At 35.8% G+C, this 16592-nt stretch overlaps 1 protein-coding gene across 1 annotated transcript in view; it reads right to left on the reverse strand.

Annotated features, from left to right (window-relative positions):
* The window catches only part of cdh13 (cadherin 13, H-cadherin (heart)), a 376372-nt gene that overhangs the window by 39929 nt on the left and 319851 nt on the right, over window positions 1–16592 (reverse strand). The window contains exon 11 of the mRNA XM_046865279.1: window positions 16314–16567. Coding sequence (XP_046721235.1) covers window positions 16314–16567 — 254 coding nt within the window. The remainder of the gene's footprint in view (window positions 1–16313; window positions 16568–16592) is intronic.

Consider the following 16592-nt stretch of genomic DNA (forward strand, 5'->3'; position numbering starts at 1 on the left):
GTTTCCCAAATATATTTGTAAATTCAGACCTGAATTTTAAAATTCATGTGTGATTCTGTTACCAATGTAGTTCAGCTTCCACTATGTCCAAAACTAAATAGCTCCAATGCTAATAATCTGGAAAAAAAACAGCATTTCTTGAAATCATGATTTCAAAAAAGACTACCGTAATTTCCAGGCTATTAAGTGCACCCAAATATAAGGTGCACCCACTGAATTTTACAAAGATTTTTATTTTGAACATAAAAGGAACTTTACACAGGCTATAATGAAAGACAGTGTCTGTTACACGGTGTAACGGGTGAAATATGTTGTGGCTCCTTTAAGAGCAGAGCGGCATTTTGGGAATAGCCTGCTGCCGCATTTTTCCAGTATTACTGCATGTGTGCAAGGCCGAGGAATATGTCCTTATTATTTTATGCTAATTTCTAAGTTTCTTTGACTAATCCGTAACGCTGTTGCCAAGAAAAATAAAAAAGCACGAGTTTTGGAAACCTGTCTGTGCTTATATGATTTGCAACTGGAGTTAGTGAGCTCTCCCTTCACCCATACTCAACGCATTACAACGGCTTGTATCTAAACAGTAGCCTACCAAGTTAGTCATTGTTCACTGTCTTCCTCCTTCCTTTCACAACAATTTCTCTCGGGAGTTTATCATTTGGCATCGTTGTGCATTTAAAAATCACCATCGGTGAAGCTTTTCTCCCGATGCCGTGCAGCTCAGAACACAGGTGAAGTGCGTTTTTTCATGCCCGGTTGTTTTCAGCGTGATGAATGATTCTCACCCAGGAAAAATCCATAAATAAGCCGCTTCATTGTTTAAGCTGCGGTGTTCGAAGCGTGGGAAAAAAGTAGCGGCTTATAGTCCGGAAAATACGTTAGATTGCATTGTTTGTAGGTTTGGGCTGGTTTCAGCATTTTAGAATTGATTGTTCTCGAGATGGAAATGTCTAGGAAACATTCTTTTAATATTAAACTCCCTAGTTTTAATGAAATGTTACCCAACAGCTGAAAGGTCTTATGTGTTCTACATATTGAGATGATTTTCTGCTCACCATGTTTGCAAAGAGATTTTTTTTATACTACTTTAGCCATCCTGACAATCTCGGTAGATTCTGAAATGCTCAATACAGTGTGGCAAAAACAACCAGGCATGGTCAAATTCTTTGAGATTGTATTGTTTCCTTATTCTGCTGCTTAAAATAAACATTGTAAAAACGTAAACAACAACTCATGACCTGTATCTGCTTTTAAGCATTGTACTAATGCCATTAGATTGGGTGATTCAGAAAGCTGCATGAGTCTATTATGAGTAAGTCCTATTATGAATACCTTTTTAATCCACAGATTATTTTTGTTAGTTTGTCAGTACTGGAAATCCTTGCCCATGGTATTTGGAATAATAGCATTTGTCATACAAATGCTGTTCATAGACCTGAGCATTCCTTTAATATCAGATAAGCATTCCGTTTTAAACCAGTACCCTGTGAATGAGCAGTAAATAGCTGCCCATTGAAAACATAAGCAGCAGTCAGGCTGTAAAATGTAAAAATTCCAAGACATCCCATCCATCAGTGTATGATGTGACTTCTAAGGGCTTCGTAGAAAGAAGAACCGTCTGTCTATTAACTCATCCTTAAAGTCCGCACTGTCATGTGCTGTCCATCTGTCTCCTATTGATTTGCAGCTTTCTGACAGGCTTCATACAAGCATCTGTCACTGTTCACACGACCACACAGGATCTGATTCTGAAAGCTTACAGAGTTTAGTTTAAGCAGCTCTTAAAAAAAAAAAATGCATGAATTCAGGTGAACTTGAAACAGTTTTATCTACAGGTCTGTAGATCCGAGTATCACCCAAATCACTTATAGTGTCCAATTTTGCCTTTAAATGTGCAATGTGCAATGTAGTGCAATGTGCTTATAAAGAAATGAATTCTGGCTTTATTCTGTATTTTTTTATTCCGTGTTAGGGTTAGGGTTAGGGTTAGACACCCGCATACCTGGAAGCTTCACACCTATTAGTCATTTTGCTGTGTAAATAGCAAAGCAAAATAATAATTTTGTTTCGATTGGTACCAGCATGGCTTCAATTTCAGATTGCAGATGATTAAACAGACCAAATACAACACAAATTGCTGATAGGTGTGTAGGTATAAAAAGCTGATCAACTTTTCTTCATTGGTCAGAAACAAAAAACGTGCCGAGCTTCTATAATAATCACAAAAAGAAAAATCACCCAAGCATGAGGAACACAGGGACACTGCTCAGTCAATTATAAAAATGACAATCTTAACACATTTTGGTATCACATTCAGCATTTATATTCTCATTTTGTCTGTGTCCAAATATCCAGAACATGTTTATGCTGCTCAGTTTAGGCCTTATCGCTCAGTTTAGCAGAAAAACAAAACATAAAAATATTGCTTCCAACCACAAATTATACACAACATGAAATTTGGTTCAATTCCTGCAGTCGATTTAAAATCAATTCAATTTCTCACCATAATGAGTCCACCTAATCCACTTGAAGATCACCTATAACTCTAACCTGCCTAATGCAATATTGAATTTTAAATTTTCAAAAAAATTGCACTGAGATAGTGTTCCATGTGTTTCATTAAAGAATGCCAAGGAGCTACTTTCACCACCTGGTCCTCAGGAAGACGCTATGGCCTTTTTGACAAATCATTGAGGAATACAGAGCATGTGGTTAGATAAGTGTTTGACCAATTACAATAAACCGAGCATTGTCAAAACCTCAAACTTATTAAACCAGCCGAGTGGGACATCAGCAATAATGTAAATACATAAACACCCAGGGACTCAGATACACAAACACTTTAACACCAAGCACACACCAACATAGTCTTTCTGCACTCTGTATTTGTGTGTAAGCTCACCAGTTGAAACCTTGACTGTAGAATAGCGGTAATAGAAATCACAGCATGCGGATCATTTTCATAAATTATCATGCCTCAGCAATGCATAAAAAAATCACATTTATTATCATAATAAGGCACAAAAAAAAGCTGTTCTTTGCATCAGTTGAAAATCATAACCCTGTAATTAACACAGAGAAAAGCAATTTATCCCTGCTTCACCAGGGCCATGCCACTCTAGCTCTTTTCCTCTTGGCACCTTTTGGATTGTTTTAATTATCACAAACCCATCATGGCTGCCAGCACTTCCTCCACCCCCTCAATACACACTGGCATTCCAGACTATAAAGGCCACTATTCCTTAAGCAGAACACATTTTTATCCAAACCCTAAAACAGGCACTTGTCACCAAAAATGAGAATTCGTTTTACAAAAATATTGTAATTCAGCTATCATATATCAAAATGTTGGAATGGAACTATGAATAAAAATAACACGTAAATTTTTATGAAAAAGGAAGCAACGAAATTGCAAGAACAATGTGAAAACTAGCGTTTTCATCAAGTTCTTTTAGAGTAACTCTTTACCTTTCTAACCTATGAGAAAGAAAAAATTCTAGAATATGTCTAAAAATATTATGCAAGAAAACTGCTACCTCACTGCTGATCACACTTTAGATTTTATTAAGACTATAAATTTTATTTGTTAAACAGTCCAAATGTCAGCAAACTTGGCCTTCCTTATATCACCTGTTGTCACATCCTGGTCGAAAAAACACAAACTAAATTTCCCAGGAAACTAGATCTCACCTTATTTATCAACACGACCCATATCCATGACCCTTTCATGAATCTAAATCTTGTTGTTGTGAAGGGTATAAGCTTTTTGAATAAGCATGAGCTAAACACCCTGAAGAGCAACACTTCTGGCTTTTATAGAAACATGAGGTGGCCTAAGAAAAACTGTTTTTTTTCGCAGAATTTTAATATACTATATAATGTGACAGAGTTTGCTGACAATTTTTTCTTATCTTTTCTATTCTATTGATCTGTCCTTGCATTTTTAAAACCCTTCAAAAGTGAAAAGGGAGAATTTGACTCACTTTGAATTTGACTTACGTGATTATAAACTTCACTGATTGGGACTTGGTTTAGTTTGTGGATCTCCAAAAATGTATTTCTAAATACATTTGTGACAAAATATTTCTCTTAAATCCAAGGTGTCAAAATATGGTTTAAACAATCAATGCCTAAATCCTGTTTTCTAGCCATTTTTAAGAATTTAGCCAAAGATACTAACAAACCACTACACATATATAATAGAAACATAATCTTCATTAATTGGACACTTGAAACATAGGAACAAGAATATATGTACAGCTACTCATATGAAAAATTAGAATCAGTCTTTGGAATTCTTTGTACTTGACTATAGTTGAAAAATGTGGACAATCATGTGATGCATCAAAAAAATCAGGTTCAGTTTTCACATAAATACATAAATAAATACTCAGTGACTTCTGATGACTGTTTATGAGTAACGTGAGTGGAATGTGCTCTTCTTTTTTGTAGCATATTGAAATATTGAAATGCTTTTCTACTTATGGTGTTTATAAAGAGTGGTTAATTGATTTACTGGCTATTTTTCTCAGAACTCATCAACTCATCATTTTTCTGCTGAAAAAAAAAACTGCTGCTCGTCATTTTTTTCTGTTGTGCACGCAAATCCCATGAGATCAGCAATTTCTAAAACCTGCCCATCTGGCACCAACCATCATGCTAAGTTTAAAATTGCTGAGATATATTCTTTTTCCTGTTCATGTTTGACGTGAACATTACCTAAAGCTCTTGCATAAATGTACGCATTATGCTGCTGCCACATGGCTAGCTAATGGCTAATTTTATGCATGTGCAAGGGTTCAGGTGTTCATATTAACATGGCTGATGAGCGTATATGTCAACTAGTTATATGTCAGAAATAAAGTTAGACTTTTGCATAGGCAGCCTAACAAGAATAAATAACTCAGATCCTTAGCATATTTAAGCCAGATCTCAAGCAATCGATCAAACCTGTCATGCAGTGAATATTTGGTTAATGTAAGTCCGAAGTCAGCAAATTTGGGCTTCATGTCACATGACTCAATGTGAGACCTGATGTGGAGCAATGCAGTGATGTTTCAGTTCTACTGACACAATCAAAAGATGTTTGGCTATGAGACAACTACACAAGTTTAAACGACACAGAAAGGTGAGGAAGTGGACAGAAACATAAATAGTAACATCCTTTATTTCTTCAAATTACCCTTTTTTTTTTTTACACTGAATGCCTGAAGCTAACATTTTATATTGATAAACCTTTTTTTTTTTTTTCAGATTATGGCATTTTGAAGTTTAAAGAACTATATTTTTTTATACTGAATGTGAGAAATCAAAATGAACTTACAGGAATTAAAGGTTTGATCCTTGTAACCCAGTCTTTCGGTATACTTTCAATGAATCGTGATGAAAGCCTAATTATGACTAATAATTCAGCTCCCGAATGTGAGAAGACAAATGTAATGTCTGCCTGCACACTGCTAATGGCATGAACGGAGGACTACAGAGAATGTCTCTGTTTTAATTGTTCTAGCGAATCCCATCTGTCAAATTCCTTCATACCAGAACGGTTGCGCTGAGTCCTACTGTAGCCCTACACAGTCTGGTTTTTATGCTGTTCTCTTTTGTTCACCCACAGCTAAAGAAAGTGTGATTTTTGTTCAGTTTCCACTAAGGACTACTTTGTTCATGACTTTGATGTCTCTGAAAGTGGGGCGCTGGCCAGAGTGAAGAAAAATTGCTGAAATAATATGGTGGTGCATTATTAAAGAGGTCAATGTGTCCTGGAGATATAAATGCATTTAAATATGTATATATGTATATACTGTATATATATCATTAGGATAGGAGGCAGTGTGCACAAAATTCATTAAATGAACATGTTGCCATAATGCAGGTGGTACAGTTAGAAAACTAACAAGCAAATATTCCTAATAATGCTACTTATATTCTTTTACAAAGATGAACAATAAAGATTAGGTACTAATTTGAATTGAGTAAAGTCCGGTGTGAAATACAGCTATTACCAGGAGATAATAAACACAAGATTAGATAGAGAAAGTCAAAACTTGGAACACAGCTAAGTGAAGTGAGCTATTATAAAAGTCAGTGGAAAGGAGTAAAAAAAAGGAAGATTTTATATCAAACATGATTTCAGCATGTTCTGCATTTCACTACCTTGATAAAACCATTAACAGTCAAGAATTCTGGAGGCAACATCTTCATTCTATTAACTATTTAAATATCATAAGTTCCCTGTTCTATTTATTATGACTGAAGTTAAATCAGGAAGGAAAAGGACTCAAAATGCCCCGTGCCTTCATTTTATATACAATCCAATCAGCATGGCATCATATTTTTGTAATGTAATTTGCATCGCTGTTGAAATATTCTTTTCCTTCGTTCTACTTTTTTCCTTCCTCCCAATCTATCTTTAAGAGCTTTTAACATCCACATGTCCAGGAATATGCTATGAATTAAGACTAATGGAGTCAGACCTCATTTCTTCCAAACAAACGATTGGTTCGAAGATGGCTTTTAAGAGGGGCTGGATTTGCCTACATGCCATAATGCATAGCAGATTGCAAAGCTCTGCAATGTTATGCCTTCTGAACTGCTTGACCCTGACTATTTGAACAGACACAAAGTGATTCTGCTATAAGTTGCAACATGGGAATAATATAAATCATTAGCAAGTCTTATAAATAAAAAAAATAAAATGCTAGTTACATAACTTTTGTTTCTCCTCCATGCTTCACAGTGGGAACTACACATTCAGAAACTGTCCTTTCACCATCCGGACGTCTAACAAAGGCACGATTTTGGAGTTATACGACCAAAGAACAAGCTTGCACTGATCTAATTTCTATTCCTTGTATTTCATGGCCCAAAAGTCCCAAAAAAGACTCATGCAGTCTTTATTGAACAGTGGATGTTGAAATATCTCTGCGACTTGAACTCCGAGAAGCATTTATGCTGAACAGCAGTTTCTGAGTCTGGCCATTGTAATAAACTTATCCTATACAGCAGAGATTCTTTAGCGTTTTCATGCACGGGTCAAATAAATCTTAATTTCAGTATGTAGCCACAGTGACACTGTGCTAACTGTAGTTCAAAAAAAGTCTGAGAAAGGTGAAGGGTCAGCCCAGAATTACACGGGAGGAGCCTGTTAATGATCTCAACCAAGGTCCTTCTGTTTAAGAATGCACATGAACATGCCCGTCTGAAGTTCGCTAACAAACACCTGAATAATTCATAGAAGGCTTGAGAGAAGTGATGTGACCAAATGAGAAAAAAATTTAGCTCTTTGGCATCAACTCGACTCGCCCTGTTAATAGGCAGAGAAATGCAGAATATGACCCCAAGAACACTATCCCCACTGTCAAACATGGAAGAGGAAACATTCTGCTAAGGGTACAGGAAGACTTCACCACATAAACAGGGCCATGCACTGTAGAATCTTGGATGAGAAACTTTTGGCCTCAGGCAGAACACAGAAGATGGGTGGTGGATGGCTCTTTGTGTATGACAATGACCAAAAACATATGTCTAAGACAACAATCTGATCAACAATTACCAGTCTTGTAGCCCATTTTAACCTTGTTGCAGGTCTACAATCTTGTCCCTGATGTCCTTTGACAGCTCTTTGGTCTTTCCCAAGGTGGTGGGTTTGAATGAAAGAGGTTGATTCGGTGACTGGTGTCTTTTATACACATAACGAGTTGATATTAGGAGTACTTTACTAAAGGAACAGAACAAATTTGATTCTGTGGGAGAATTCTTGCTAATTGTGTCTGGGATTAAACACTTATTTGACTCAATTAAATACAAATTAATTTATAACCTTTCCTTCATGTTTTTTTTATTATATTTTGTCTCTCTCTGTTAAAACGAACCTACCATAAAACCTTTAGACTGTTAATTTCTTGTTTAAGGGGGTAAACCTACTAAATCAGCACATGATCAAATAATTATTTCCCCCCACTGTATTTATTATTTAAATAAGCTGTTTTCTTTATTATAACTACATAAAAAAATGCAAAAGCCAGAAATTGAGGTAACCTATCTTTAATTTTGACATTTTAAATCTTATAGTAGCTGCTTGTTGAGGAGTGCATAGTTGATTTCTTCTTTAAACAAATTCACTCATGCTGGGTTGTTTCTTTCTGTAAAAAAAAAAAAAAGAAATAAAGAAAAAGCATTTTAATATGCAAGGTGTAAATTGTGTAAATCAACATTTGTTTTGTTTTTAAGAATAATTGCATGCTTGAAAAATACACAGACAGTTTGTTTAGTTGTGAGAATATAAGCATCTTGAATATAATAAAAAAATGAATTTTGTATAATAATTCAATAATATATGCATACATTAAATATACAAAGAGTGAAACAAGCATTTGAACGTAGTAAAGCTGCAGTAAATCACGTTTGAATACAGATAAGTTACTGTTAGCAGACAAATGCTATAAAAAGAGAATGGAACAGAGAAGTGCAGCAAACTAACAGGCTTTATTAAAAAAAAGGAAAAAATAATCATCGGTGTACAAATGCCTAAGCATTTGCTAAAAAACACAACAGTGACTAAAAATGTGATCGTTCACTGCTACTGTAATTTACTGGTTTTAAATTTATTGTTTGTTTGCACCGTTTTAATTGAATCCATCACTATGTCGCGAGCGAGCTGATTGCGCAACCAGACGCACGCGAGTCACGCCAGAGCAGATCCAGTGTGATTGTTTCGAAGTTAGCAAACAAACAGTTTACACAATAGTAATTTATTCAACTATACCATTTTCACATGATGAGGATTATACAGTTTCTGCTTACCGTGCTGATGTTTCGCCTTCATCCGTGACACCACTGTGTTTTCTTTTCCTGCTGACGGTTGACCCTGTACTCCTGCCATTTCTCAAGCTGCCTTATCTTTTCACCACGCTAACCCGTAACTAATCGATAGCGGTATTTGTTGACACATCTGTCTATCTATCTATCTATCTATCTATCTATCTATCTATCTATCTATCTATCTATCTATCTATCTATCTATCTATCTATCTATCTATCTATCTATCTATCTATACAGTGAGGAAAATAAGTATTTGAACACCCTGCTATTTTGCAAGTTCTCCCACTTAGAAATCATGGGGGGTCTGAAATTGCCATCGTAGGTGCATGTCCACTGTGAGAGACATAATCTAAAAAAAAATCCAGAAATCACAATGTATGATTTTTTTAACTATTTATTTGTATGATACAGCTGCAAATAAGTATTTGAACACCTGAGAAAGTCAATGTTAATATTTGGTACAGTAGCCTTTGTTTGCAATTACAGAGGTCAAACGTTTCCTGTAGTTTTTCACCAGGTTTGCACACACTGCAGGAGGGATTATGGCCCACTCCTCCACACAGATCTTCTCTAGATCAGTCAGGTTTCTGGCCTGTCGCTGAGAAACACAGAGTTTGAGCTCCCTCCAAAGATTCTCTATTGGGTTTAGGTCTGGAGACTGGCTAGGCCACGCCAGAACCTTGAAATTCTTCTTACAGAGCCACTCCTTGTTTATCCTGGCTGTGTGCTTCGGGTCATTGTCATGTTGGAAGACCCCATGAGGTGAGATCTTGCATGGAGCCCCAGTCCGAGGGAGATTGACAGTCATGTTTAGCTTCTTCCATTTTCTAATGATTGCTCCAACAGTGGACCTTTTTTCACCAAGCTGCTTGGCAATTTCCCTGTAGCCCTTTCCAGCCTTGTGGAGGTGTACAATTTTGTCTCTAGTGTCTTTGGACAGCTCTTTGATCTTGGCCATGTTAGTAGTTGGATTCTTACTGATTGTATGGGGTGGACAGGTGTCTTTATGCAGCTTACGACCTCCAACAGGTGCATCTAATTTAGGATAATAAATGTAGTGGAGGGGGACATTTTAAAGGCAGACTAACAGGTAATTGAGGGTCAGAATTCTAGCTGATAGACAGGTGTTCAAATATTTATTTGCAGCTGTATCATACAAATAAATAGTTAAAAAATCATATATTGTGATTTCTGGATTTTTTTTTTTAGATTATGTCTCTCACAGTGGACATGCACCTACGATGACAATTTCAGACCCCTCCATGATTTCTAAGTGGATGAACTTGAAAAATAGCAGGGTGTTCAAATACTTATTTTCCTCACTGTATATATATATATATATATATATATATATATATATATATATATATATATATATATATATATATATATATATATATAAGTTGAGCTAAACTTTTAAAATAGCAATAACTATTGCTTAACAAATAAGTTCAGTGTGCTGAATATGTCCAGTTATAAAATTTATGGTTTTAATTTTTAGTTTGAACTGCTGCCTGATACAACATGGTGAGTCTCAAAAGGCAGTTACCTTTTTGAAAGGAACATTATAATCACAGTTTCATCCTGAAATATAATTTAGAAAAACGTATCAAATTACCATATGTAATGCTTTCACACTCCTCTTTTACCTTAGTGAAAAAAAATTTAACATTAAACCTCACTGATGGAGAATTCATAGAGTTTCTTTCATCACAAAGTCAGTCTTGTCTGTTCATGTGGAACATATTCATTTTTCATCATATGCAGAAACGAATACCTGGAGATTTATATGCACTGTTAATTACATATCTTGTAAAACCATTCTCCTGAAGAATTATCAGAGGGCACAACAAAAAAGTGACTCAGACAGATCAATGTGGCCATCTGTAATAGATCCTTGTATACTGTTCATCCTTGCTGTTTAAAATCGCTTTTATATAACGTTATTAAAGAAATGGAAAAAAAAAAGTAATGACATTCTCACATTCAAACAAATGGTGCACAGCTAAGGATATTAACAATGCCCTTGTCATCATTCACCTTAAGCCTGCTGTACATTTGATATAACTATGGATTGGCTTTAGTCATATATATAGGCTTCTTATATTAGGGATGATTTCAGCATAACTATTAAAAAGGCAGGACTGTGTTTACTTTGCTGGTTCGGGTGGGAAGGATGAATCACTTTAGGTCAGTTCCCTGTTGTGAAATTAACTTTCCTACCTGCATGTGTTAGGCTGAACTGTTCAAAGATACTATTACAACACATTCAGAAGCAAATGAATGTGAGGCATTTTGTTAGAGATGGAGGTCTTATATCATCGCATTAGTACCTTGCCACGTTACCGTGTTAAGTGTACATGCACGTCAACTACAGCAGCGAGTTTTATCAATAATCTTACGCAACTGTTGATATATTCATTAGATCTCCGTCTTACCCCGCAGAGCTCGACTGGTGTAACTGAATGCCTAGAATCAACGTTCCGTTACACTCTAGATGATGTAGCTCCCCTTAAAACCAAAATGATCAGGGAGAAAAAATTAGCACTGTAGTATAACGATCATACGCACATCTTAAAACAGACCACTCGGAAATTAGAATGTAAATGGCATCAAACAATATTGACAGTATTTTAAAATAGCATGGAAGGAGAGCCTTCTGAATTATAGAAAACACTTGCTGCTAGATCAGTATATTTCTCCACCCTCATAGAAAATAACCTTAGATTTTTATTCAGCATGCTAGCAAAATTAACAGGAAATAAAAGCACTGCACTAACATCCACACCATCAATAGGTAGTAATGATTTCATGAATGTTTTTAATAATAAAGTTGAAAACATCAGGCAAAAAATGCAGACGATTTATATAAATCTATTTTTATAAAAAACCCTGTAGACAGCAGTGTAATTATAACAATCAATTATTAAAAAAAAAAAGTTTTACCCCTATTTAAGAGTATGACTTAATTTCATTTATTTCCTCATCAAAATCATCAACCTGCATTCTTGATCCCTTGCCTACAAGTTTCTTTAAAAAAAAACAGATAATTGAAAAAGTAATTGAACCTGTTTTAAAGATAATAAACTATTCCATCTTATTTGAATGATCGCTATCAGTTTGTTGGCATAAATGGTGAGTTATCCATACTCTCTGAGGTAAAGTTTGGTGTTCCGCAAGGATCTGTCTTAGGCCCACTGCTTTTCTCTTTATATATGCTGCCTCTTGGTGAAATTATACAAAAACATGGTATTCACTTTCATTGCTATGCTGATGATACACAGCTGGCAAAGCCAGATGAGAGAGATCATCTTGAAAATGTTGAGGAGTGTGTAAAGGACATTAGACAGTGGATGCTTAATAACTTCCTTCTGCTCAACTCGGATAAGACGGAAGTACTTTTACTAGGACCACATGCAGCTAGAAGTAAACTTTCCGATTACATAGCATCTCAGGATGGTGTTTCTATCACAGTCTGTACAGCAGTCAGAAACCTTGGTGTGATTATCGACCCTAGTCTTTCCTTTAAAATTCACGTAAATAATATTACCAGGATTGCCTCTTTCGCCCTAGAAATATTGTTTAAATTAGAAATATAATGTCGTAACAGGATGCAGAAAAACTAGTTCATGCTTTTGTTACATCTAGATTAGACTACTGTAACGCTTTACTGTCTGGATGTTCAAGTAAGTGCATAAATAAGCTTTAGTTAGTTCAGAATGCAGCAGGAAGAGTCCTTACCAGATCTAGAAAATATGACCACATCATCCCTGTTTTAATCAGTCTACACCGACTCCCAATTAAATCTTGCATTGATTATAAAACACTACTACTGAGGTATAAAGCACTTAACGGTCTGAGTGAACTTCTGTACTATAATGATCCCCACGTCTACTTTGATCAAAAGGTGCAGGCTATTTGTTGACACCTCAAATAATGAAGACTACAGCAGGGGGCAGATCTTTCTTTTATAAAGCCCGACAGTTATGGAACAGACTTCCAATCAGTGTTCAGGACTCAGACACAGTCTCAGTCTCGAAGCTAAAAACATATTTATTTAGTCAAGTCTTTTATAGGTAGATTTTTCTTAGGTAAAGGAACAGATCTGGGGGGATCATGAAGGTAAAGTGTTTGGTGAACTGGAATATTTGTATGCTGTCGTCCCCTCACTCTCACACGTTCACTCAGGTTTGTTGACGATGGTGTGGTGGGTCGTCTTTTATCCCAGAGATCCCTCATGTCTGTGTTACCTTCTGGTTCTCCCTTTTAGCTATGCTGCTATAGCGAGTCCTGCTGGAGTCCCAACTGCACAGTGACCTTAACTTTCATACAACAATAAGGACACAATAATCCATATCCTTCTCTTCCTGTCACCCCTTTTCTCATTCTCTCTCTCTCTCTCTCTCTCTCTCTCTCTCTCTCTCTCTCTCTGTAGAGTTCTCTCCTGATCACATCAGTGCACCCTGCAACATTGTTTATCTGTAATAAATGGACATTCGGTGCAACCCAGCTGAGGATGGTTCCCTCTTGAGTTTGGTTCCTCTCAAGGTTTCTTCTTTATTCCATCTTAGGGAGTTTTTCCTTGCTACAGTTGCCACCAGCTCTCTCATCAGGGACAAACTTACACTTATAAAGAACATCTTATTCATTTTTATCACCACATTATCTGTGTAAAGTTGCTTTGAGACAATGTTGATTGTTAAAAGTGCTATACAAATAAAAATGAAATGAATTGAATTAAATGATTTTGCTTCGACATGAAACATAAATAAAAACAAAAAATATTAGTCTATCATTATTGAGAATAATAATAATGAATACATTACTTTTAATCCATATTTTGTTTGTTAGTAGTTTTGCACTCAGGATACATTATAGAATTTTTACAGAGCATGTCTAAAGTGTATTGGCAGAATATGATAACCACTCTACATTTGAATCGATTTATTCAACTTGATTAGTAAATACTTAAAGCTGTATTGGAAAGATGCTTCAGAATAGTTTTGAATGCAGAGAAAACACCACCAACAACATCATTTTCCATGCTCCTAGTAGATACAGGTTTTTTAAATTTATAATGATACTTCAGATAAAATTTGGCAATATTTTATTAGCAATTTCTTGTGAAGACAATGTAACTTCTAAGATATGTGTATAGTTTACAGTTACAACTTTCTAAAAGTGTCCAAAGTCATAATAATTCAACGTCTTCTTGCTTTGATGTAAAGATGAAGCAATACACCTCATAAAATGTTGATGTTCTTACAGATTTCCAAGCAAGCCTTATATGAATCCTCCAGTATTGCTTTTTAAAAATATTTATGCTTATGTATGTGTAATGCAGATTCAATATAGCTTCAATGTATGTACCAATCAATTAAATTCTTGCATTTTCTTTCTTCTTGAAAAGCCGCAAAACCCCACAGCGCATCGTTAATTACTGAACACATATTCCTGTCATACAAGGGAATTCTGATTTCTGCCAAATGTTCTGCCTTGATCATTTTAAAGATTTTTTGTGAGCCAAAATTTATTCATAAACAGAATTAAGGAATTTTTTTGCCAGAAACCCAGTGTCCTCCACTCTCCCCCTCAACTCTGTGTCCCTCTTCTTTCTGATCTTTTATTGTCCTCAGCCTAAGGCATAACATAGGGCACTTCAAAGACACTTTCCCTTGCAAAAGCAGATGAAAAGAGGTGACGAGGACACAGGCACAGGATAGATTTACACTTGTGTTGAGCAAGGTGCACATAATGTACACATGACCCATCGTGTAAAGCACTGTCCATGACAAAGGGCACAGGTCCACTAGAATCACCCTGAACATATGACAAGGAGCACACCAGGGTTTGTCTGCTGCAAAACTGCAAACCTCCTTTGACACTATAAAGTACAGACCCACATCCACTGAGCTCTTAAACACATGATATTGTAAATGTAGAAAAATGACAATTAATTCTCAACATTTTTTGTCCATTGACATAAATTGAAGAGTTAAGAATTCTTATACAATATTATTGCAACTACTTTCACTGGAGATACATTAAAAACTTTTTATAATTATAAATTGCTTAAAATCTTCAAAAGGCAAAATACCAAAACATGATTTTAGTAAAACTCCAAAATACTTTGAGAGTTTCAATGTCAGTATGAATATCAATGTTGTTAAAATGCTGTACCAATAACAGCTATCATACAGCTGAGTTGTGACAAACTAACAGCCCCTGTATTGAGCTATATTAAATGAATGATCCACATGGATGCTTTGAAAAGCTCTCTCTGTCTTCAGGGATTGATCAGTAAATCCTAGGCCCCTAGGAATAAACTGTTCTAAGGCCATCCTCTCCACCTCACTACACACCACACACAGACTAGTGTTAGGAAGCCAGACTGCCCTTTTTTTAAGACTCCTAAACACACACACACACACACACACACACACACACACACACACACACACACACACACACACACATATATATATATATATATATATATATATATATATATATATATATATATATATATATAATTTTAGTTTGGAAGAACATATAGGTTGTCCAAAAAGTCTCTATAGGGCAAATTATTATCATTTAACTAAACTAAACTTTAGCTAAATGTAATTATTAAAAAAATGTATTTCAATACATTATTCTTAAAGTAAAATTTTACAGTGAACAAATAAAAAATTACTTACAGTGATAACTTACATAGTATAAAATAATACATAATCCTGTACATTTGCTATTTTAGTTGAAAGTGGATACAGCTGAGCTGAATCTTAAGGTTCTTCTCTAGCATAAATGTTTGCATATTTTGTGGTTTACATTGAAAATGCAAATACGGTTTGGTACAACCGTATCAAGCAATATGTAACAGCCTAACCCTCTAATCATTCACTTTGGATATATGCTTGTTGAGGGTGCCTAATGACCCCTGGGAACATGCCCAGTGCACCAAGTCAGTAATCTGTCCCTGCCATTCATGATGGTTAAAAAATGGTCTCCTCAACTTCACAGTAAATAGCACAAACTTTTCAAGACATCAGAAACTATTTGAATGATTAAAGCACTAAAAGAAGATCTGTTTGTAGGCAGGCGAATAAATGATAGATCAAGCAGATGGTCGAAACCTTTGATGCAGAGCAATGGGCTAATGTTTTGCTGGAGAAAACAATAAGACTGTCAGGAGAGGAGCAGTGAAAAATTAAGAGGTGCGAATTGACAGATGGGGAGATGTCTGAGAAGCAGAAGCACTGCTTTCGTGCTCAGCCCAAGCTTTGATTTGTGTGTGGTGTCATTGTAATCCACCTTGTTTAACTCCAAACTGAGCTTAACCATGCAGACCATTTATTTGTTCAGCGCAAAGAATGTACAAAGCATGCCTAGTTTAAAAATGTAGCTAAAAATCTGTATTTGTTTCTCTTGAGTTGATTTATTTCTTATGTATAGTAGATTTGTTTCTCATGCATACTGTGAGTCTGTCACTTACCTTATGCTCTGAACCCGAGGGTAGTCTGGGTCAGTGGCATTAAGCATAGCTACAAAGCTGCCTACAGGAATATTCTCCCACTTAGTAACCACTAGAGGATCAGGGAAAAAGACCGGTCCCTCGTTCACATCCACAACTGTGATATAGACAGTGGCTGTGGAGCTGGAGTCGTATATGACATCGGGAACCAAAGGGTCTTCATTTTCCACCTTTATCAGCAGAGTGTGAAACATGTTGCTTTCATAATCTAGAGGCTGGAGCAAAGAAAAGGAAGAAGAA

This window comes from Silurus meridionalis, chromosome 13 (assembly GCF_014805685.1).
Source record: "Silurus meridionalis isolate SWU-2019-XX chromosome 13, ASM1480568v1, whole genome shotgun sequence".
NCBI classification, from domain to species: Eukaryota; Metazoa; Chordata; class Actinopteri; order Siluriformes; family Siluridae; genus Silurus; species Silurus meridionalis.